This window comes from Phaseolus vulgaris, chromosome 1 (genome assembly GCF_000499845.2).
Source record: "Phaseolus vulgaris cultivar G19833 chromosome 1, P. vulgaris v2.0, whole genome shotgun sequence".
NCBI lineage: Eukaryota > Viridiplantae > Streptophyta > Magnoliopsida > Fabales > Fabaceae > Phaseolus > Phaseolus vulgaris.
This window is the reverse complement of record NC_023759.2, coordinates 48,813,234-48,836,551: the sequence shown is the minus strand read 5'-3', so window position 1 is coordinate 48,836,551 and position 23,318 is coordinate 48,813,234. Positions and strand designations below refer to the sequence as shown.

The window sequence follows — 23,318 nt, the reverse complement described above, 5'->3', positions numbered from 1 at the left end:
CCTTACATAAATTTGTAATTTTTTTAGGGTTTTGGCGGTCAGAATTTAAAAAAATGTGAGAATTGAGTAGCTAGAGAGGCAAATTCTCACCAACTACAAAGAATGAGTTATACTTTTGAAAATAAAATGCAAAGCGGTTTAATTGGGGAAAATTTTCCTCTTTTCAATCCTACTACACTATGGAAGAAAAAAGAGACTCTTACTTCAACTACTATTAGTGACGTGGCATGATTATATTAAAAAACTTGACTTCTAAAATTTGTCCTCATTTGTTACGAGAATGGATAACGATGTTGCTTTCAAACCTCTTCTCTAACCAATCTTCACACCATTCTATATTTTCACACTATTTCAATTTTAGTCATCGATGACCTCAAACACAACTTTTTTATAAACTAGTTACAAAAATGAAAGAAATTTAGAAGTTGACGTGCGAATGGAGATAAGATTGCAGTGCTGGAACAAACTTACATGTCTGCTATTTCCTTCTAAATTTCTGATCAAGTGATCATCCCTGTGAAAACGACCATTGAACTATATTTTTTTTCCTCATCTTAAAATAAACTACATAGTTAATTTGATTTAATCCATGAAGTTAATTACACTGTCTCCCTTTTTCACAAGCATCTACTTTGTTGTAAGATGTGTTTATTCGAGTTGTTTTTCTGGGTTCCATTCTCACTTTTCTGGTGGCGTACAGTAGATTCATTGCAAAAGTGGCATCACCACTTACGTATTGGTGCCACTCATCCAAATTCCCATGCTCATTATTCACAGCACACTCACCATTCAAAGCTCAAAAATCTCCAACACTATGCACACTACACCATTTTGGTTTTATATCAGTGTGTTACTGTCATGTGAGATAAAATGTAAAATATATCAAACATTTGATAAGAAAAAATGTAATATTTGAGAACCCAATTGGTATAATTGAAAGGTAAAGATAAAATAGTTACTGCGTTGAAAATACAATGATAGAAAAAGGATTACTGATTCTGAAGTGATTTTGCTGAGAGAGAAAGAAATAATGTTGGCGGTGATGTTTCAGAGACCTTGGCATTCGTTATTTTTGTCGCCATTTGCAGACATTGATGTGTCCCACTCCTGCTCCTGCCGCCCTCCTTATAATCTTCTTTATTCCTTTTCTTTTTTTTCATTTTCATTTTTATTTCAGACCCTTCAAAAAATATTATATATTTTTCTCCAATAACATTAAAATCTCATCCACCAAACTCACTTTAATCACTGTTAAGGTGTTGTTTAGTTCAGAGGATGAATAACTGACCTAATCTTTTTACTTATAACCAAATACCTTTAATGCTTTTTTATTGTATTTCTATCTTGTCAACCTACTCACGTCTCACGTATTTCTATCTTCTGAACCTTTATAATCATAAAACCTGAACTTGAATTGACTTACACTTCTGCGTCCCAATAAATATACGAAGATGCCAACCAAAATCTTGAAACTAGAGAGTTAAAAAGGTGGCATTTTTAACCTTCTGAGTATTTTATTGCTGTAAAACAAGATTTAACTTCTGTGTATTATTGTAAATACAGCAGTTAAGGTTGTTGGGGTGTGGGAAAACACAAGGTTGTGCATGATAAGTTGGTATGTTTTTGTTGAAAGTGGGTATTGCAGTAATTGTTGATAGAATAAAAAGTAAGAAAAAGGTGTATTTGTTGTGATGTAAAAGTGAGAGGTGAAATTATTGGGAGAAGGAGAAGAGTGAGAAGAGGAAAAGCAGAAGGGCACGCGTCATTGGAAGGGAGCATGGTAGGAAGTAGCACTTGATGAATGAGGAAGAGAGAAGGGTAACAGAGTAAATTGGGAATGAAAACTCAAAACTGTTTTTACTTCTCCATCTGGGCCAACTTGCTGGGTGAGTAAGTGACACCACATCAACAAGTGGATGGAGTTCTGCTTGCTTCGGAAGTTGAAAACTTTGAACACAACACAAGAACCGCTTACCAGGGAGACTCCCCAAAACCACTTCATCCTTCAATACTACTTCTTTCTAATGCATATCATATCATAACATAACAAAACCATTTATTTCATCATTGATGGTGCTGCTGTTGCAATTGATGTTGCTAACATCATCTTCCTTCTCCTTCTCCCATAAAATATATATAAAAAAAAGAACAAGCATAGAGGACCCCGCTCACTCTCAAGGTACTTCCCACTGTTTCCATCTTTTGCCCCGTACTAATCTGACCCTTTTAGTGGCATAGATTGAGGTACAATTACAAAAGCATATTACCATATTACCGTATTATATCCTTTCTGCTGCAACAACAACAACCCCCCGAAAACACTGCGTTTTTGTCAACTAAAAACACTTCCTTCACCTTCAACTTCAACCCCAACCTCAACCTCAACTCTTCTCTTATCTTCTCTTGTACTTCTACACACCCTTTTTCCTCCACTTTCACCTTCTTTGATTTTTAGGTGGATGTGACTCCTCCTGTTTACATGTGTGGTTAGGGTTTACATGCAAAAAGCATGTCTTTCGTGCCTGATTCAGACACAGATCTCCCCTGTCTATTCTTTTCATCCTTATATCTCTTTTCGACATAAAATAAAGCTTCAGAGGCGAACATGGCCAACCGCTGGTGGGCTGGGAATGTGGGGATGATTAGAGAGCAAGAGTTGATGGAGAACAATAACAACGCGAATACTACTCCGACCAATAGCAGCAACAGCAACACCAACGCCAACACCAACACCACGGAGGAAGAGGTCAGCAGGGACAACGGGGACGACCAGAACCAGAACCTCGGAAGCCACGAAGGTTCGGAGCCCGGAAGCGGCGGTCGGAGGCCACGTGGAAGGCCTCCCGGGTCCAAGAACAAGCCCAAGCCGCCGATTGTCATAACCAAAGAAAGCCCCAACGCGCTCCGAAGCCACGTGTTGGAAATCGCCAGCGGCAGCGACGTCGCGGAGAGCATCGCCGCCTTCGCCAACCGCCGCCACCGAGGCGTGTCGGTCCTCAGCGGCAGCGGCATTGTCACCAACGTCACTCTCCGACAGCCCGCCGCGCCCACCGGAGTCATCACCCTCCACGGAAGGTTCGAGATTCTCTCCCTCTCCGGCGCGTTTTTGCCCTCCCCCTCGCCTCCCGGCGCCACCGGACTCTCCGTCTACTTGGCCGGAGGGCAGGGGCAGGTTGTTGGCGGCACCGTTGCGGGTTCTCTGGTGGCCTCCGGGCCGGTGATGGTGATCGCCGCCACGTTCGCCAATGCTACCTACGAGAGGCTGCCGCTGGAGGAAGAACAAGGTGAAGAGGAAATGCAAGTGCAACAACAGCAGCAGCAGCAGCCACAACAACAATCTCAGGGTTTGGGTGAACAAGTTTCAATGGCCATGTATAATTTGCCTCCTAATTTGCTACACAATGGTCAGAACATGCCTCATGATGTATATTGGGGAGCTGCTCCACCTCGTCCTCCACCCTCCTTCTGATATGATGGATTTGCTTAATCTTACTGACATGTGAATTAAGTATGTTAATTTTTCTGACGGTTTTTCTTTGTAAGCATAAGACTAGGCGGTTGTTTTTTTGGTTCCTTTTGTTAATTTTGCTTCTGAAAGAGACTCGAGTCAAGCAGATGTTATTATTATTATTATTATCATCATCATCTTTAAGACACTTTGTAGCAGCACTGGTTTGTTTATTTGTTTGTTTCTCTTGTGTCTAATGGATCTGCTTTTTTTGTGTGAGGAAGAGTTGGATTATGATTATGTGTAGGTAATAAGGATGGAGTTTGAAATGGTCCGGAATAAGAGTGGAGCTAGCTAGCTGTGTGCTGGAATTTGTGGTAAGCAAACGTGTTGTTTGACTCTTCCTTGTATTAATTGGAGGCTATGCCACATTGAATGTTTTGGCACTTGCTACATTCATATGGAAATGGAACAAACACTTCTTTAAAGAGAAGGGAAGGGGTGACAGTGATATGGTCGGTTCATCTCCCTTTCCCTCAATGAATCAAATCACTCTCATCTCATCTCATGCATGCTGTTTGTTTGGACTTTAGAATAGACCATACTGCTTAAACTCAGTCAACATTATTATGCCTCATGTGAGGTGGTGTAAAAAAAAGGTTGTCTGGGTGTAGTTCCCCTTGTTTTTGTTTTCTAGGTTTTACGGGGTTTGCTTTTTAGTATTTTCTAAGAACCAACCTGCACCCATTAAAGTTGGACCCATGGTGGATAATATTGTTTATGGTCTTGGCCTTTTGGTCTGTGTCACTCGTGCTTAGAAACCCGTTTAGCCAACATCGTTTTATAAATTTTTTAGATAATAGTTATCGATGGACATCAAGTATGGGATGCGTACCATAATTGTGTCCACTGTATTTTTAATTGAAGTATTCATCGGACCAAGGGTTTTCAAAATCTTGTACTGATCCTTAGCTATTCCTTTTCGTATCTCACTTTTGCTTGCTTTCTTGCTCAATTTGTTCATCAATTTGACACTTTATATATTCTCATTTTCATATGTTTTGGAATAATATGTTGAATGTGGGAAACTGTAACTTCTTTCATATTTCATCTGTGTGGTTGAAATCCATCTGCATTATTTAACACTATATAAGTGTCTTGCATTAATTTGAAAAACTATACTATTAGCCATTTGGATAGAACAAATTTTACAACTAAGAGAGGAATACGAGATCTAATAAATGATACAATAAAGAGAGAGAAAATATTTCTATTAATTCCGTTGTATACAAAATTGATGCATGTCATAATTAGTGTGTTATTGATATTTTTGTAGGTTATACTAACGGTTAGTGCAATCAAAATGAATATGATGTATTGTATTTTTTGTAGTGTTGTAAAATAGTAGAAACAAAATGGCTTGGTCTTAATGTTAGTTACTGATGTGATTTAAGGAGTGGCTGAATGAAGTAAGAATGGGTATGATAGATCCTTGATGAACATGAAATATGAATAATGTCCTTTGATGTGTGTTGTAGGGTTGTAGTGATGTAAATTAAGAATGTTAGTGGGGTTAAGTTTGTCTAATATGATGAAATAAAACCCTAGGCCACTTGAGCAATAGTTCAGATGACAGCCTGGTTTTCCACTAATAGGCAAACCATAATTCAAATGCATCCTCCCTTGGCTACCTCTTTTCTTGCTCTCTGCTGTGACTTCTGAATTCTCTCAGAGGAAATAACCATTTCATTCTAATATACACTTAAGCTGTTAATCAACATTTCATACAAAGTTTATTTTGGCATTCCTTGTAATTGTAAGTTAATGTGTGTCTTGGTTGAATACTGCATTGATCATGTGTCGGTGGAGGGTTGACACCAGTCTCTGGTGGAGTTTCGGTGGCAACCCCAAAATCAAACACCTGGCGCACATGTATACGTATGATAGGAAACTGGAGATAAGATAATGCCTCTACTCTCTACTCTGACCGAATAGTGGGAGCTTGCCCTCTTGCTTAATCAAACACCTGGCATGCATGCCACAGAACTTTAGATAATGCCTCTCAACACATATTCCTTTTTAATCAATTAATCAATGTAGATTATTCTAGCAAGGAATTCATTTTTTTCTTTCTATAGTAGGGTTTTTTCTTTGTATGGTTAGAGTAAATTACTGAGATTTAATTTCTGATTGGTCTAATGATCATGGGGAAAAATGATAGAATGTAGCAAGCTATTTGGTGAAATGGGAAGATTTTGAGCGAAAGTTAAGTGAAAATTAAGGTGAAGAGAAAAAGGGAACAATTTGATTGAATACAAATGATGTGAATGTTTTTCTTTCAACATGTATGATTTATTTCTCACGCAAGGTGATCGTATTCAAATTCTAGAATGAGATATTGATAAATTGAAGATATGATGTGATAAAAAAAAAGTAGATGAAAAACAAAAAATGTGTAGCATGTGAGAGTAGTATTTCAGCAATGAGATGATTTTTATCGTATCTATATATATTCATAATCATATATACATGTCAACTCAAAATAATAATATCTATCTAATATTGTTATAAACAAAATAATAAGTATATTAAGTAGAAAGATGTAGGAAAATAAGTTTAGTTAGTTACATATATACATACCAATAATAGAAATTTTGAATTTTTCGTATGGCTAAGTGAATTTTCCTTATTTCTCTCCATAGTATTAAATAAAAAATCTTAGAATGTTTCACAATTATGTCTAAACTAATTCTATAACTTTGAACATCTCCTAGTTATTTATGGCAAGTAGCCGTCATAAAGTTTGTGACATTAAATTTCCATTTGATGAAACCGCTACTAATCTTTATCACAAATTCACATCATCAACCAATACAATATTCTTTCAAAACATCAAAAGTCAAAGACGAATCAAGTCAAAAATATTAATACTGTAGAAATTTTGAATTGAACTAGAAAAGTTAGGGAAAAAATGTAGTGGGAAAAAATCAAATCAGGAGCATATTTGCTTTAATCTGTGAAAAACTGCTCCAGAACAACTAGATAATCCAAATTACATTTTACAGTGATTTTTTTTTTCTTTTTAATGCATCGATGGTGTTAAATTTCTTCACAGTTAGATTAAGAATTAAAAATTAAATAATATAAAAAGCAAATCAAAGAAGAAGAAGAAGAAAAAGTGTGTGGGGCTTCAATTTGAGAGAGAAGGTAGGTTTTGCTAGGGTTCTAAATTCTGATTGGAAACGATGAGTGACCCATAACTAACAACCTATCTAGTGGATAGATATAAAGTTAATGAAAAAATTCTTTGAACCCTCTATTCATGACAACTCCTTATAATAATATTTTTAATTAAAAAATAAAATGAATATAGTTAAAATATTAATTCATTAAATTGGTGTATTTATTCTTTGAAGTGTCAAACAAACTATTAACACTGGTTTAATATTTTGTACGCATATATTTCTTTTGTTTATGGTTCTTGAAAATTGAAATGATAAATATCTATAAAGATAAAATTGTACTAAAAGAGAATTGGACAAATTTGGTTTAATTGGTGGGTGAAATGCTTTAGTTTGGTGAAGCTTTGTCTACAAAAGTTCAAAAAAATTTCTTAAAGAACGTGTTATTACCATTATATAGTTGTATTTTATTTTATTTTTTTTTATTTTTTTTTAATAATTTTTTTTCATGTGATGATAGATGATTGTTGTTACTTGAGGTGTCAGCTTAACTGAGATTTGCATAATAATGCCTAACACGAAAACTTTATATAAAAAAAAGATAACATGTTTAGCAAATTTTGGAACAGGTCATTCATAGTGGATGTATTAAAATATTTTGATTTAAAATTCATGGTGGTGTATGAAAATATTTTGATTTAAATAATTAACCGTAAAAAAAATCTAAATAAGTAAAATCTTTTTATTTAAACGTGAGTAATGAGGACGTAATAAAAAATTATTTAGGTTATTGGAAGTAATAACAAAATGATTTATTATATACTTATTAATACATTTTTAAACAATATACATTTTTATATCAACAAAAGAATATTTTAGAATAATTTTATGTTCGAATAAATCAATATATTAGAAGTATTTGTTATTTGTAGTTTGTACACATGGTAAGAATTTTTTTTCCATGAAAAAAACACTGGAGATTATTATTGAAATTTGAAACAGATACATGACACATAAATAACACAAATATACTTGTAAAAGAAAACAATTAATTTAAGAACCGACTTTTACCAGTTTAAAATATATGGATTTATAATCATTAATGTTAACATTTTAAGAATATAAATTATAATTAATTACTTAATTACTCAATTTTGAAATTATTATTTCTTTAATTTTCTTAACACTCTCTAAGTTCTTAAATTTCTTTAACATATTTTTAAAAGAAATTTTAGTCAAATCTCATCAATTAAGGATGAATGCATCTTAGTAGTTTCTAATTCATTGAAGTTTGATTTGGAGTAAAATTCTTTTTTATTTTTAAATATATTTTGTTTTTAAGTGTAAGTGTTTCAAAGTTTTATATATTTGACTAATTGAAAAAGTTGTTAACTCGGTGGTTTCACTTTTGATAAGTGTTTTAGTTTTAGGTCTGAAGATTATAAATCTCACATTTTATTCTTCTACGTTGAAGTTGTTATTGTTTAGTAAATAAACGACTAGTAAATAGGGGAGAGTTGAACAATTTTTAAGTAATATATTGATTTGTATTTTGTGATATTAAATTGGTGGTAAGATTATGAGGTATTGAAATGATGTCGTTGGTCAATTAATGAGATTTAGTATGGTTTTAAAATCAATGTTGATTGTGTATATATTGATTAATTGATAATTGAAAAAAAAAACAAAATTTAATTTGTGTTTAAAAGTGAAGAATTATCAACATTCTTTAAAATATGTAAAAAAATTATATTATTATATGAATTTGCTAAATAAAATCCATTCAGTATAAAATCGATTCTCAAACATAATAGTAGATACTAGTAGTAAGTAGTGGAGAAGTAGTTAATAACCAATTATATATAAATATATATATATTTATATATAATTGATGAGAAAAAATTTATCTTTAATAAGATTTAAAATTTAAGATAATTAGTTATAGATATATTGATACTAATTATGATAGGTTTAAGTGAATAGTTACTAAACTAGTATGTTAGTTGTGTTTTATGATCTTGTAATTTTTTATATCATTTTGATTTATATACACTAGCAGAAATATAAGTGCTATCGTGGGGTATATCTGTTTTTTTAATATTATATTTTTTTTAATATTAAAATTTGAATAAATGATGTTATTATTCACATGTTTATATTATAAATATAAATTTATAAATTATTTTAAATGTTTGTGTTTTGTATATTTGTATTTTTTATTTTTATTATTATTATTATATGTGTATTTATATTTATTTAAATGAAATATAAATTTATGTGTATTCATATATTTAAAATATCAAATTCTCTCTTTAAGAAGAAAACATTAAATTCTTCATGAAAGGAAAATCAAATAAAGATAAAGATTGATGGGAATGTCTTTATACATATTATTCAAAATAAATAAAAATGTTGTTAACAAATATTTTCACTAATTAAATTATATAAAACATATCATTCATAATTTTTTCAATTTTAAAAAATTAAAAATTTTATTTATTATTTTTTTATTTGTGTACTCTTATCAAGATTAAAAAAAATAAAATAACTATGATTGCTAAGTATTAGAATTTATCTGTAAGATAAAATAAGAAATAAAAAGTATATAAAAAACAATTATAATGAGAAAGTTTTTTATATATAAATGTAGACAGTATTAAATAGAAATATACAATAAGATATATATAAAAAGTACGTGAAAAACTATCTGTGATAATTATTATTACCAAATATTAGAACACATATTCAAATAAAAAAATAGTTATAATGGAAAATTCTTTTATAAGTAGGCATATATATTTAAATTTAAATTTATATAATATATATTTAGTTACCTAAACACCTATTAAATATAAAAATAATGATAATAATAATATCTGTATGTTTATTAAACTAAGCACAAACTATATTTTGATGTTAAAATAAACACAGCAATGTAAAAAAATGTAGTACATAGGAGTGAATTTTATACAACAACAGAAGATAAAGTTTATATTGAAACATTTTATCTCATCAATTATTAGTTTCAAATATTTTAATATTTGATAACCATTGAAATTTTAAAAAGAAAATCTTTGTACTTAGAGTTCAGCGAAGAGCCAATTATACTTGGAGTATAGTGAAGGGCCATATAATAATAATATTACTAGTTTCTTAATCTAAATCAGGGAAAAAAAATCTAATTTAAAATCCATCCTTATCACAAAATTTCTTAAAAATTATTCTTTACTGCATCAAGAAATTAATTTTATTTCTTTTTTATTATACTGAAAAATATTACAAGTATAATACTGCATTAATTTTGTTATTAATACCTAAAAATATTAATTAAAAATATAATATCCACATTTATACCAAGCAACCTTCAAATCAAAACAATTTGGATTCACTATTTTTTTTTATAATTGAAATTAATTAATATTTGATATTTCACTATGCTGAAAAGTGTATAAATACAACTTTTAATTTTTAGGAAGTTTCAAAATTTATGAGACAAAGAAAAAGAATAGATCTATGAAACAGAGGAGTTGGATAAAAAGAATATAAAATTGAAGAATAAGAAATAGCGCCAAAGCAATCAACAGAGTTTTTTTTTTATTCTTGCCTCATCAAAACCCTCTTTGTTTTACGCTGCTGCCACACTCTTTTTGTTTCGGTATTCTTCGTTTCACTTTTATTCGCACCATAACCTTTTATGATTCTGCTTAGTCCTCAAAGATTTTATTTTTCGCCCTCTATTCTTGTTTAAGAGCTTCCCAACACTTGATCGAGGACATGGCGGCTGTCACGGAATTTGGGGTGTCTCAATTGCTGCAGGTTTGGTTTTCCTCCGTGTCTTTGAATTAGCATTATTTGATGGACCCCTTTTATTTATTAATTGTTGTTGTCGTCATTTTTTTTGGGGGAGGGGTGTTTCAAGCTTTGATGCTCGTAATAGCATATTTTGATTCGTTTAAGTTTTGTTCCTTTGGCATAGGTTGTTATTATTTCAGTTGTTCGTGTATTACTTGGTGAAGCGTGTTAAACTAGCAAACTAGCATAGGTTGACATGGGTTTGTGTTTGTTTTGTTTATATCTTTGTCGTTGACTAGTTGGTGCACTATGTTTAATTTGGCAAATGAAAATGCATCTTTGTTTATGGGTTTTGTTGATTTTGGTTTCAGGGTACTTCAAGGCAGACATTGTTCTTGAAGAAGAAGCCTCAGAAACATAGAAGTCACATGCTTTGGGGTACGCTTTGGAATAGGAATTGGGCTTTGGGATCAACTCGAAGAGCTTTGTCTTTAAGGTGTCACGCTCAAGAAAATCCCAGAGCAGTTGTAGAAGAGCAACCTGGCTTGGTTGAGATGCCTGCCTCGGAGGTTGTTCATTTATTCCGGGTACCGTTTATGCAAAAAAGTGCAGCTGCTGAGCTTTTAAAGGATGCTCAGGTGAAAATCTGTAGTCAGATCGTGGAAATACAAACGGAGCAATGTTATAATGTTGGCCTTAGTTCACAACTTTCGAGTGAAAAAATTTCTGTCCTTAAATGGCTTCTTGAAGAAACATTTGAGCCCGAGAATCTGGGAAATGAGAGCTTTCTTGAGAAGAAGAGGAAGGAGGGATTGACTCCAGTTATAGTCGAGGTTGGTCCCAGGTTGTCATTTACCACAGCTTGGTCTACTAATGCTGTGGCAATTTGCCATGCTTGTGGATTGACGGAAGTCACCCGTTTGGAACGGTCAAGGAGGTACTTGTTGTTCACCACAAGTGCACTGCAAGATAATCAAATAAATGAATTTGCATTTATGGTGCATGATAGAATGACTGAATGTGTTTATAGTCAGAAGTTAACATCCTTTGAGACTAGTATTGTTCCCGAGGAGATTCGTTATATACCTGTTATGGAGAGGGGACGGAAGGCATTAGAAGAGATTAATTTAGAGATGGGTTTTGCCTTTGATGACCAGGATTTAGAATTCTACACCAAACTTTTCAGAGAAGACATTAAGCGTAACCCGACAAATGTGGAGTTGTTTGATATTGCGCAATCCAACAGTGAGCATAGCAGACATTGGTTTTTTACTGGAAACATTTTCATTGATGGACAACTTATGAATAAGACTCTAATGCAAATTGTGAAAAGTACTCTGCAGGCAAATCCAAATAACTCAGTTATTGGGTTTAAGGATAACTCAAGTGCTATAAGGGGTTTCCCTGTAAAGCAGCTCCGACCAGTTCAGCCTGGCTCCTCATGTCCATTAGAAATTGCAGTAAGTGAGTTAGATATACTATTTACAGCTGAAACACATAATTTTCCATGCGCAGTGGCACCTTATCCTGGTGCAGAGACGGGTGCAGGAGGTCGCATTAGGGATACACATGCTACTGGAAGGGGCTCCTTTGTCCAGGCAGCTACAGCTGGTTATTGTGTTGGGAATCTCAACACGTCAGGCTTTTATGCTCCATGGGAAGATCCCTCCTTTACTTATCCATCGAATTTGGCACCACCTTTACAGATTCTTATAGATTCTAGTAACGGCGCATCTGATTATGGGAACAAATTTGGAGAGCCATTGATCCAGGGTTTCTGCAGAACTTTTGGAATGAGACTTCCTAGCGGGGAGAGGCGAGAATGGTTGAAGCCAATCATGTTCAGTGCAGGCATTGGACAGATAGACCACCTTCATATAACAAAGGGAGAACCTGACATTGGGATGCTGGTTGTCAAGATTGGAGGCCCAGCTTATCGCATTGGTATGGGAGGTGGGGCAGCCTCAAGCATGGTCAGTGGGCAGAATGATGCAGAGCTTGATTTCAATGCTGTGCAACGTGGGGATGCTGAGATGGCTCAAAAACTATATCGTCTTGTTCGGGCCTGTATTGAGATGGGGGATAAAAACCCAATAATCAGCATTCATGATCAGGGTGCTGGTGGGAACTGCAATGTTGTGAAGGAAATTATATATCCAAAGGGTGCTGAGATAGATGTCCGAGCAATTGTTGTTGGTGATCATACAATGTCTGTTCTAGAAATTTGGGGGGCAGAGTATCAGGAGCAGGATGCAATCTTGGTGAAGCCTGAAAGTCGTGATCTCTTGGAATCAATCTGTAGCAGGGAAAAAGTTTCAATGGCTGTTATTGGAACTATTAGTGGTGATGGACGTGTTGTGTTAGTCGATCGCTTAGCAACCCAACAGTGTATTTCAAATGGACTTCCTCCACCTCCGCCTGCAGTTGATCTTGAATTGGAGAAAGTCCTTGGTAACATGCCTAAAAAGTCTTTTCACTTTAATCGGGTGGTCTATGAGCGGGAGCCACTTGATATTGCCCCTGGGATTACAGTGATAGATTCTTTGAAGAGAGTGTTGAGTTTACCATCTGTCTGTTCAAAACGTTTCTTAACAACAAAAGTTGATAGGTGTGTTACTGGTCTAGTTGCTCAGCAGCAAACTGTTGGTCCTTTGCAGATTCCCCTTGCCGATGTTGCTGTTACAGCTCAAACTTTTACTGATTTGACTGGAGGTGCTTGTGCCATTGGGGAACAGCCAATTAAAGGCTTGTTAGACCCCAAAGCAATGGCTCGGTTGGCTGTTGGAGAAGCACTAACAAATCTTGTATGGGCGAAGGTCACTTCCCTTTCTGATGTCAAGGCTAGTGGTAATTGGATGTATGCTGCCAAGCTTGATGGGGAAGGAGCTGACATGTATGATGCTGCCATATCTTTATCTGAAGCAATGATTGAACTTGGCATTGCTATTGATGGAGGGAAAGACAGCCTTTCTATGGCAGCCCATTCTGATGGAGAAGTTGTCAAGGCTCCTGGAAATCTTGTTATCAGTGTTTATGTTACCTGTGCTGATATAACAAAAACAGTGACTCCAGACTTAAAACTTAAGGATGAAGGTGTTTTGCTTCATATTGATTTGTCAAAAGGTCAGAGGCGGTTAGGTGGATCTGCTTTTGCCCAGGCGTTTGACCAAGTTGGGGATGAGTGCCCTGATCTTGATGACGTTCCTTACCTTAAAAAGGTCTTTGAAGGTGTTCAAGATCTTCTTACTGATGAACTGATCTCTGCTGGCCATGATATCAGCGATGGTGGGCTGCTTGTTTGTGCCTTAGAGATGGCATTTGCTGGTAATTGCGGACTTAATTTGGACATGACATCTCAAGGTAACAGCCTCTTCCAAACACTCTATGCTGAAGAGCTTGGGTTAGTTCTTGAGGTAAGCAAGAAAAATCTGACTTTGGTAATGGACAAATTGATCAATGTGGGAGTTTCAGCTGAAATCATTGGTCAAGTAACTGCCAGTCCATCAATAGAAGTTAAGGTTGATGGGGAGGTTTTCTTAACAGAAAAAACTAGCACTCTAAGGGACATGTGGGAAGAGACCAGTTTTCAGCTGGAAAGGTTCCAAAGACTGGCATCTTGTGTGGATATGGAGAAAGAAGGACTAAAACATCGATATGAACCCTCATGGGATCTGACCTATCTTCCTGTCTTCACTGAGGAAAAGTTTTTGTCTGCAACTGTGAAACCTAAAGTGGCTGTGATTAGAGAAGAAGGAAGCAATGGAGACCGAGAAATGGCTGCAGCATTTTATGCTGCTGGTTTTGAGCCATGGGATGTTACTATGTCAGACCTTCTCAATCGAAAGACGTCTTTGCAAGAGTTTCGTGGAATTGTGTTTGTTGGTGGATTTAGCTATGCTGATGTGCTTGATTCTGCAAAAGGTTGGTCTGCTTGCATAAGATTCAATGAGCATGTTTTGCAGCAATTTCAGGAGTTTTACAAGCGACCGGACACTTTTAGTCTAGGTGTATGCAACGGGTGTCAGCTAATGGCTTTGTTGGGGTGGGTACCTGGGCCACAAATTGGGGGTGTGCATGGTGCTGGTGGTGACCTATCACAACCAAGGTTCATTCATAACGCGTCAGGGCGGTTTGAATGCCGCTTTACAAGTGTTACCATACTGCCCTCACCAGCTATGATGTTCAGGGGCATGGAAGGTAGCACAATGGGTATATGGGCTGCTCATGGTGAAGGAAGAGCTTACTTTCCAGACGAAGGTGTATTTGACCGAATAGTTCATTCTGAGTTAGCTCCTGTAAGATATTGTGATGATGCTGGGAATCCAACTGAGGCCTACCCTTTCAATGTGAATGGCTCTCCTTTAGGGGCTGCAGCTATTTGTTCCCCAGATGGGAGACATCTTGCCATGATGCCTCATCCAGAACGTTGCTTCTTAATGTGGCAGTTCCCATGGTATCCAAAGCACTGGCATGTAGAGAAGAATGGGCCTAGTCCTTGGTTGCGCATGTTCCAGAATGCGAGAGAGTGGTGTTCCTGAGATCACCGTATGTTTTTTCTTTTTTGTATAATAAAGCACTTGTCCTTGTTTTTGTTGATGAATTATCCATCATCTCTTCCTTTTGTTTACTATCAATAATTAATGGACAGGTCTTGGCAGTGGAATATACCAAGATTCTTGAAGAAACCGTTTTCAGCACTAAAAATATTTGTACTTGCACAACCGTTTATTACCAATATGCACACTGACTATAGGCTGTTGATCTGATGACTACCGATATGCACATTAATTATAGGCTGTCGATTTGATAAACAGTTAAACCAGATGCAATGGTTGTGAGGATAGCATAATTTTTAAATTAAATTTATAAAATAAATGTCTGCAACATAATGCTTATTTTTATGCAATCATCCTGTACAAGTAAAATTCAGTTGCAGCTTTAGTTTTCTTAATTTTACGGTGCTACGATGTTGCTTGCTTGGAATGTGTTAGCAGGTAAGGAAGAATGGCCAAATATTATTTACTTGAGTGACTACACGGAGTAAGTTCACTCAGTCCTTCGTTATATCCTCCATTTGATTTGGTATTAAAGGTAGTCTGAGTTCTATTCCAATGCATTCTTTTGGAACATTGGTAATGGTAGATCAATTATTTTCTGAAAATAGGTGAGGTGGTTGATGTTGGTGAAGGAAAGACAAAAGTGGATGTTAGTGTGAAGGTAATGGTGCTGCTATGTTGGAGGTCTTTAAACCTTATGTGATCTGTGTTTAATTTTCTGGGGAAGGAGTGGGGTTGGCTCTAATTGATGCTTTCATGTGCTGTATTCCAAATACGCTGGTACTGAGGTAGAATTCAATGGTACAAAGCATCTTATTGTGAAGGATGATGACATTGTTGGTATACTTGAAACTGATGACGTCAAGGATCTTAATCCCTTGAATCATAGAGTCCTCATAAAGGTACTTCCTGTGCTTAGATCATTTGGCAACCGTGTTTTTAATCATATAATATAATTCTCTTGATGTATTTTTCATGTCATGGCTGTCCTCTCCTAGGAACAGTATGTTTGGTTTTGTAAGGAAAGTGGGTTTTTTTAACTGTAATAACGGTTGAAAAATTTAGTTGATTGCAATCTGTTCCTTAAACAACATGCCTTATCATTGGATTTTAAATCATCTTCTATAATGTCTTGAAAATCTAAATCCAGAAAAATGTTTTGAAAAAAAATTTCAAATTTATATTTTTATCCACATTCCCCTCTATTTTAAGAGTATTTTTGTCATTTTACGTGAGCATGTGCAGGTTAAAATTTTATCAGGATTTCATGGAAGGGAAACTCCCAATGCAGATTCTCGTTCGTGGATATTTATTATTGCTATTTGTAGGACAATTTCTTGTACAAACACTTCTGAATTTGGGTTCTTTATTTAGCAAAAAGTAAACCCTTATGTAGTTTTTTCTTTCTCTATCTGCTTTATGGTTTGAAAAAACAAGAAAACTGTAAAATCACTACTTTAAAGTTATCTTCAGTATAAGTATCTTTATTTTATTTTATACTAACGTCACCATATCACATTATTTTAAACTATTATTGTAATTTTTAATATAAAATTCTCATAAGATTTATAATTTAATATTTTTTTTCACATTTTAATTATTTCCAAACCGAAAAAAATAGTTATTATTTTTTATCATTCAAAATCTTATTCAAAATTATAAGTTTTAAAATTCATATCACATCAAGTTTCAATCAAGATTCCTTATCAAACTTAGATTTCAAAGTTATATTTTTAATTAAAACACTTACATTAGAGATAATTGAAAATATTTGAGACGTCCGAAGCTTTATTGGAGGAAAAACTAAAGTCCAAAATATAAATGGATAAATAATGTTTGTTGAAACACGTACGCAACGTTGATCTTTTATGTCTTCAAAAGGTAGGGATTCATTATCCTACCCACATTATTATTTGTGGACCATTTAATTAAAACTTTAATGTTTTTTTTTCAATTTCTTATAATTTTTTGTTAATATAATTTTTTTTTTCAAATTTACATTTATTATTTGAGCTATATATTATTTTAGTCACCAATTGAATTTTAATTGATAACGTATTCTTCGTTATTTATATCATATGTTATTGTTATAATTTTATTTTAATATAATGTGTATTTACAACTTATTTTTAATGAAAGCTAAGAAAAATAGGAAACTTTCTAGCAACTTGAAAATATATGAAATTTTTAAAAAGATTCATCATTAAACAATGTAATACTAAATGATGTAACATAACATAATTCTATGAGATAATGCAACATTGAATGATGTAATTAGGTGATAAAAGCACACTATATTCTTATGATATAAAAAGATAAAGTAGATTTGTAGAAGTCTAATGTCTTGTTATTTTTCCTCTTCTTTCCCAAAGATAAGGCATGCAAATACTCTCATGCAAACAACACTTTTCTCCATGCACAATCAAACTAATTTTCCAGACATTTTACTCTTATATTGCAATGTCATATCTCAGGTTGTCAACTTTTACAAACAATTCGAGTTACTGTAAATTTGTATCACTATTGGAGATTTTTCTACCAACTTTTTACAAAACAACTATAGTGAATAAATGTGTTATTTTTTATATAATGTATTATAAAAAAACTGAGATAACAAAAGAAAAAAAATAAAGAATATGAAAAAAAAAATATTTCTTCTATTTTCTTTTCTTTACATCAATCAAAATAGAGAGCCTTAATAGATTCAAGCTGTACATTCATTTTAGTCTAGATAAAAGATAAAATATAAAACAAAGAGACAATAAAAAATAAAATTAAAAAAGTAAAATAAAATAAAGACTAGACATATATACAAAGAGAAACAACTAAGAATTATAAAAGATAAAATTAATATTAATTTTCTTATAACAACCTTACATCCATATTCTTTGTTACAATGTTATCAATAAAAAAAATAAAAAAAATAATTAAATTAAATCAAAATAATAAGTAAAATTGAATATGTTTTAGACACATTCATTTATATAATATAATATGAAATTTATTTTAACTTTAAACCATCTAAATACTTAGTACGAAAAGAATTGGAATAGGTTATTATGTAGGTTTAGGTTTTAAAGGTTAGGATTTAGTATAAAAATAATTGAAATAGGTTATTCTATGTGTTTAGGTTTTTTTTTATCATCAAAGAATGAAATTAAATTAAGAGGGATACAAAAGGGGTATCCCCACCCTTTTACATAAACCAGACCACATTAAGAATCTCCAAGAATAAAAAGATGAACAAACATCCCAGAAACAATAGACCGATAATGTTTTCTGCATAAGCTAGACATTCTATATGTTTAGGTTTTCAAAGTTAGGATATATGATTGAAATGAGAAAATGAAAATATTAAACAAGCTTATATTTTAGATAATTAAACATCAAATAATCAATTTTTTGTAGTTTTAAATTTGTTTCTTGTTATTTGGAAGCTTAACAGTGAAGAAAAAGCAGTGAAGTTGTGAATTTCCTTTAGTTGCAAGTGAAGAATGTTGGCCACACAGAACAGATAGAAGAAAGAAGGAGAGAGACATGGTAGGGTCAAGGGATGTAATAGGGCTCAATCCCCTTCATTCATGAAATTATCTGAGACTCACCAATTAAATTTCTTGTTTCTACCAACAATAATTCATCTTCAAATGAACCCATTGGCTCCAATGTGGGGTCATTAGTACCATCTCTACCTCTGTAAAAAGACAACCTCAAAAATTATGCCACTTACCAATTCTAATATTATTACTCTTATGATTGGTTATCAAGATTGAAGATGCTTGAATTTGAATAAACGACACAAGTTCTTCAAGGCTTGTGTGGCAAACAAATCTCCTTAATTCTGGTGGAGATAGAAAAAGCTGCAATGACAACCTCAAAATCCTCGACTAAGAGGGACAAAAAACCTTGGAGGCACAGTATCTTGCCACGTGGCTGCTGTTCAATCTTCTATGTGTGGATCTTAGGCCTCTGTGACCAATCCTTTTGAGCACAGGCAACTACTATAAGTCAGACGTACCCTTCGCTTATACTAAGCCATCCACCACTGAATTTGCAACTCAACAACAACCTTACCCTTTCTCTCCACAACAGCACTTCCATGGCTGCCTCCCTCTCCACTGTCGGCGCTGTCAACAGAACCCTTGTACGATATCTTTCCTACTTTCTTACACTCTTTCCCTTTTCATGTCTTCTTTGATATCCATCTTTATCTAGCATCATGGTAATCATTGCATGATGAATGCTCAAGTGTTAGGAAATGTAAAAACAAGTAGGCTCGCACATGTTTATTCAGCTCACGTAACCCTCTGTCACTTCCAAACAAGGGTTACTATATCTTCATTTTATGTGTCATAGTTGTAAAGTGTGTCATGGTTGTATAGTTACATGCTGAGTTTAAATATATGAGTTTCGGACTCTTATGTTCATGTTGGATATACATATCGAATATCGACATCCTGATATTAGTAGGACACGTATCGGTGAAGTATCCAATTCAAAAAATATTTATTGAATTTATAATAATTTTAGTTCGGTTCTAACATAATTTAAAAAAAAAATACATTAATCTTCTTAAAACTTAAACTTATTATGAAAAACATATTTGTAATCCAAACAAAATCTAAGAGTATCAGTGTCTGTGTTGTGCTATTGGTGCATTAAGTTGCTTGATTTGCATGTTTATATGGCTCATGATTGTGCATGGTATAACATGAGTTACTGTGATGTGACATTGCAGTTGAATCTGAATGGATCTGGAGGCGGAGCTTCAGGTCCCAGTTCAGCTTTCTTTGGCACAAGCTTGAAGAAGGTTATTAGCTCAAGGGTCCCTAACAGCAAGTTGACATCTGGAAGCTTCAAAATTGTTGCTGCAGACAAAGAGATCGAGGAGACCCAGCAGACCGAGGGGGACAGATGGAGGGGTCTAGCCTACGATGTTTCTGATGACCAACAAGACATCACAAGAGGGAAGGGTTTGGTTGATTCTCTTTTCCAAGCTCCAATGGATGCTGGAACTCACTATGCAGTCATGAGCTCCCACGAGTACCTCAGCGCTGGACTACGCCAGTCAGTATACTCTTTCTTCCTCACATAATCTCTAAACCCTTTATTTACCGTTTCATTCTCTTTTTTATATCATCATCATCATCATCTTCTGTGCTTCTTAATTTAGGTACGACTTTGACAACATGAAGGATGGTTTCTACATTGCTCCAGCTTTTTTGGACAAGCTTGTTGTTCACATCGCCAAGAACTTCATGACCTTGCCCAACATCAAGGCATGCCACCACAAACATCTTCTCTGCATAAATTGCACTTCAACTTTTCTCAAATTGGGAGACACCATTCATTTTTTTTCTAATCCTTTTGCAGGTTCCTCTCATTCTTGGTGTCTGGGGAGGCAAGGGACAAGGAAAATCTTTCCAATGTGAGCTTGTCTTTGCCAAGATGGGAATCAAGTGAGTTCTTGCTGAACTATCCCCTTCATTATGTGAACTTTTTAATCACGGTCATCAAATATAGCTAAAGTAATTTTATATATAAAATCACATGTTCTGTATCATGGAGAGGAATTTAAACAACTTTTGTGTTGAACCCAAAATTTTGTCCTAGATTTTACTATTTTTACATGGTTTGAGATAAACATGTCCAAACATGAACTATTTAACTTCGAATTCATTTTCACAAATCCCCACTCAAACACAGAGTAGGAAGTATTGATATCTGGCAATACTCATACTTCATCAAAGATTTGAATTATATTGTATTGAAGCTCACAACAAATGAACTGAACACTCTTTATATTTGATTTGTTTGAATTGTGATTACATTACAGCCCCATCATGATGAGTGCTGGAGAGTTGGAAAGTGGAAATGCCGGAGAGCCAGCAAAATTGATTAGGCAGAGATACCGTGAAGCCTCAGACTTAATCAAGAAGGGAAAGATGTGTGTTCTGTTCATCAATGATCTTGATGCAGGAGCAGGTCGTCTTGGTGGAACCACCCAATACACTGTGAACAACCAGATGGTGAATGCCACTCTCATGAACATTGCTGATAACCCCACAAATGTGCAGCTTCCTGGTATGTACAACAAGGAAGATAACGCCCGTGTGCCCATCATTGTCACTGGTAACGATTTCTCAACACTTTATGCTCCTCTCATCCGTGATGGTCGTATGGAGAAGTTCTACTGGGCACCAACAAGGGAAGACCGCATTGGTGTTTGCAAGGGAATTTTCCGGACCGATGGTGTTCCTGAAAAGGACATTGTCGAGCTTGTTGACAAACACCCTGGCCAATCCATTGGTAAGAACTAAGAACCAAAAACTGTAACACTAAGGTAGAATTTGGGTTCCAATTTTAAAAAAGAACAACATTAGATGAGTTTAAGAAAGAGAACAATTTGATTCCATTGAAAATAATAAAACCAAGGAGCAATTTGATTGTATTTTCACAAATAACTGCAATAACATCCCATGTTGTGGTGCAGATTTCTTTGGTGCACTGAGGGCCAGAGTGTATGATGATGAAGTAAGGAAGTGGATTTCTGGTGTTGGTGTTGATTCTGTTGGGAAGAAGCTTGTGAACTCAAAGGAAGGACCTCCTACCTTTGACCAGCCCAAGATGACTCTGGACAAGCTCTTGCTGTATGCTAGCATGCTTGTCCAAGAACAAGAGAATGTGAAGAGAGTCCAATTGGCTGACCAGTACTTGAATGAGGCTGCTCTTGGAAATGCCAACGAGGATGCTATCAAGAGTGGATCTTTCTTCAAATAGATCATTGAAGGTTTGCATCTAGCTTAATCTTCCTTCAACTTGCAACAATAATCTCACTTTGATATGAAATTCTTGAATTGTTTTATGTGCAGGCAAAGCAACCCGACAAGTAAATATTTCTGTCCCTGATGGCTGTGCTGGTCCAAGTGCTAGCAACAGTGTATTACATTCTTAGCATTCTCAATGTGTTGTGTGCAAAGAGAAGATGCTAAGTTTGAAATAATTTTACCATGTTTCTTATTGGACTGTCCTCTATAATTTTGGTTACAGTTTGCACTTAATGAATTTGGTGCCTTTTCCTTTTGTCCTATATTCTTGATTCTTCTTTATATTTTTGTCTGTCACTACAGCTTCATCTTCCAAGTTCAGATAATAAACTGTTAAGAGAACATCACAAATCATAAACATTACAAATTGAAATACGAAAAGAAAAACATTGTTCAATATGATTTCTTGTATACCTTTCAAATTTAATGCACCTTGAACATGAATACCAAACATTGCTAGAAAGTGATTAAGTTTGGAAAATCATTGACACTACTGGAAATAATCATTTGAAAAACGCACACAGTTGATACAGAAGTATATAACAGACAATGAGAATGCTGTAAATTTTTTCCTTCAAGAAAAAAAAATCCTTCTAAACAAGATTTTGAAAACCAATGCAAGAGAACATCAAGGTCATAAAAAAATCAAGCAACTCTATTGTGCACCCATATTACTTTGAGTTTAAAAGTTAAAAATCAAAGCAGAAAAAAAAGGGTCTGTTCTGTGTAAATTTAAAAGAAAGGACCTCTTGACATCACATTTACAGGTCATCCATATTCCTATATACATCTCTTCCAGGAGCAAATAAATAAATAGTGGATATTAAATTTCACAAAATAATTGTTGGACACCCTAAATCCTATTACTTAGGAAAATGAGAGAAAAATATGAGAACAAAGGTGATATAATATGATATGATCGAGAGAGAAAAAAATAATAGAAGAAAAATATGTGTTTAAGATGTCTTAATATCATTCCTTTAAATTTTAAGGGAAAATGAGAATAGGAGGAGATAGTCCTGAATAGGAACAAGACTTTGTTGTTTGAGAAACCTACCTTCTGTAGCTAAAAATGATGGTTTTATAATTTTTTTATATACAATTAATTGATAATTCTTTTATGATACAATGAAACTCTAATGTTTTTCCTCTTGTTGTACAAAGGGTGAATAAATATCTAAAAATGTCTAAATTAAAAGTTGCCATAAAGCAACAAGAAGAAAATTGCAGGCATAAATGAGTAGAGGGAGGGCTAGGCTATATAGTTGATATGCATGGAAATGGTGACTAGATAAGACTAAGTTTCTCCAACAGCTAGAGAATAGTGAAGAGCACTAGTGATGGGTCACTTTCTCATTATTTGTGTCTATACAATTAGAGGAAAAAGAAATGGAAAAGATTTTATAGAAATATTCACTTTTTGTATGAAAAAAAAATGGTATTTTTGGGATTCATAAGTATCTCCCCTCCCCTTCAATTGGCATGTAATAAGGAAGATGATTGATATTTTTTTTCT

At 34.2% G+C, this 23,318-nt stretch overlaps 3 protein-coding genes across 9 annotated transcripts; all 3 read left to right on the top strand.

Annotated features, from left to right (window-relative positions):
- Positions 1 to 1,735: 1,735 nt before the first annotated feature.
- On the top strand, positions 1,736 to 3,666 carry LOC137814991 (AT-hook motif nuclear-localized protein 15). The gene has a single exon (XM_068617982.1). The coding sequence runs from the start codon at positions 2,606 to 2,608 to the stop codon at positions 3,467 to 3,469; it is 864 nt and encodes a 287-aa protein (XP_068474083.1). The 5' UTR covers positions 1,736 to 2,605; the 3' UTR covers positions 3,470 to 3,666.
- A 6,508-nt stretch (positions 3,667 to 10,174) lies between these two features.
- Positions 10,175 to 16,385, top strand: LOC137814990 (probable phosphoribosylformylglycinamidine synthase, chloroplastic/mitochondrial). 6 transcript variants are annotated; one of them, XR_011081708.1, is made up of 6 exons: positions 10,258 to 10,446; positions 10,794 to 14,967; positions 15,417 to 15,462; positions 15,587 to 15,639; positions 15,771 to 15,880; positions 16,224 to 16,385. XR_011081708.1 is itself a non-coding variant. In XM_068617980.1 (3 exons), exons 2-3 carry the CDS (start codon positions 10,405 to 10,407, stop codon positions 14,958 to 14,960), a joined length of 4,209 nt encoding a protein of 1,402 aa, XP_068474081.1. In that variant the 5' UTR covers positions 10,175 to 10,285; positions 10,380 to 10,404; the 3' UTR covers positions 14,961 to 15,107. The 6 variants fall into 6 exon arrangements, 3 of the variants coding, with proteins under 3 accessions (XP_068474081.1, XP_068474082.1, XP_068474080.1); XR_011081706.1 differs by having other exon boundaries at positions 15,587 to 15,880; XR_011081707.1 differs by lacking the exon at positions 15,417 to 15,462 and having other exon boundaries at positions 15,587 to 15,880.
- Positions 16,386 to 18,457: 2,072 nt separating this feature from the next.
- LOC137814997 (ribulose bisphosphate carboxylase/oxygenase activase, chloroplastic) lies at positions 18,458 to 22,065 on the top strand. 2 transcript variants are annotated; one of them, XM_068617991.1, is made up of 7 exons: positions 18,458 to 19,119; positions 19,714 to 20,042; positions 20,149 to 20,254; positions 20,349 to 20,434; positions 20,812 to 21,284; positions 21,469 to 21,765; positions 21,848 to 22,065. In XM_068617991.1, the coding sequence occupies exons 1-6, from the start codon at positions 19,075 to 19,077 to the stop codon at positions 21,753 to 21,755; spliced, it is 1,326 nt and encodes a 441-aa protein (XP_068474092.1). In that variant the 5' UTR covers positions 18,458 to 19,074; the 3' UTR covers positions 21,756 to 21,765; positions 21,848 to 22,065. The 2 variants fall into 2 exon arrangements, with proteins under 2 accessions (XP_068474092.1, XP_068474093.1); XM_068617992.1 differs by lacking the exon at positions 21,848 to 22,065 and having other exon boundaries at positions 18,625 to 19,119; positions 21,469 to 21,766.
- The last annotated feature ends 1,253 nt before the right edge of the window (positions 22,066 to 23,318 follow it).

Excerpts from the sequence above, each read along its gene's own strand:
- LOC137814997 (XM_068617991.1), top strand. The coding sequence starts at position 19,075 with ATGGCTGCCTCCCTCTCCACTGTCGGCGCTGTCAACAGAACCCTT. Across the intron at positions 20,255-20,348 it reads TGACCTTGCCCAACATCAAG|GTTCCTCTCATTCTTGGTGT; the intron begins GCATGCCACCAC and ends ATCCTTTTGCAG. Across the intron at positions 21,285-21,468 it reads ACACCCTGGCCAATCCATTG|ATTTCTTTGGTGCACTGAGG; the intron begins GTAAGAACTAAG and ends GTTGTGGTGCAG.
- LOC137814991 (XM_068617982.1), top strand. The coding sequence starts at position 2,606 with ATGGCCAACCGCTGGTGGGCTGGGAATGTGGGGATGATTAGAGAGCAA.
- LOC137814990 (XM_068617980.1), top strand. The coding sequence starts at position 10,405 with ATGGCGGCTGTCACGGAATTTGGGGTGTCTCAATTGCTGCAG. Across the intron at positions 10,447-10,793 it reads GGGTGTCTCAATTGCTGCAG|GGTACTTCAAGGCAGACATT; the intron begins GTTTGGTTTTCC and ends TTTTGGTTTCAG.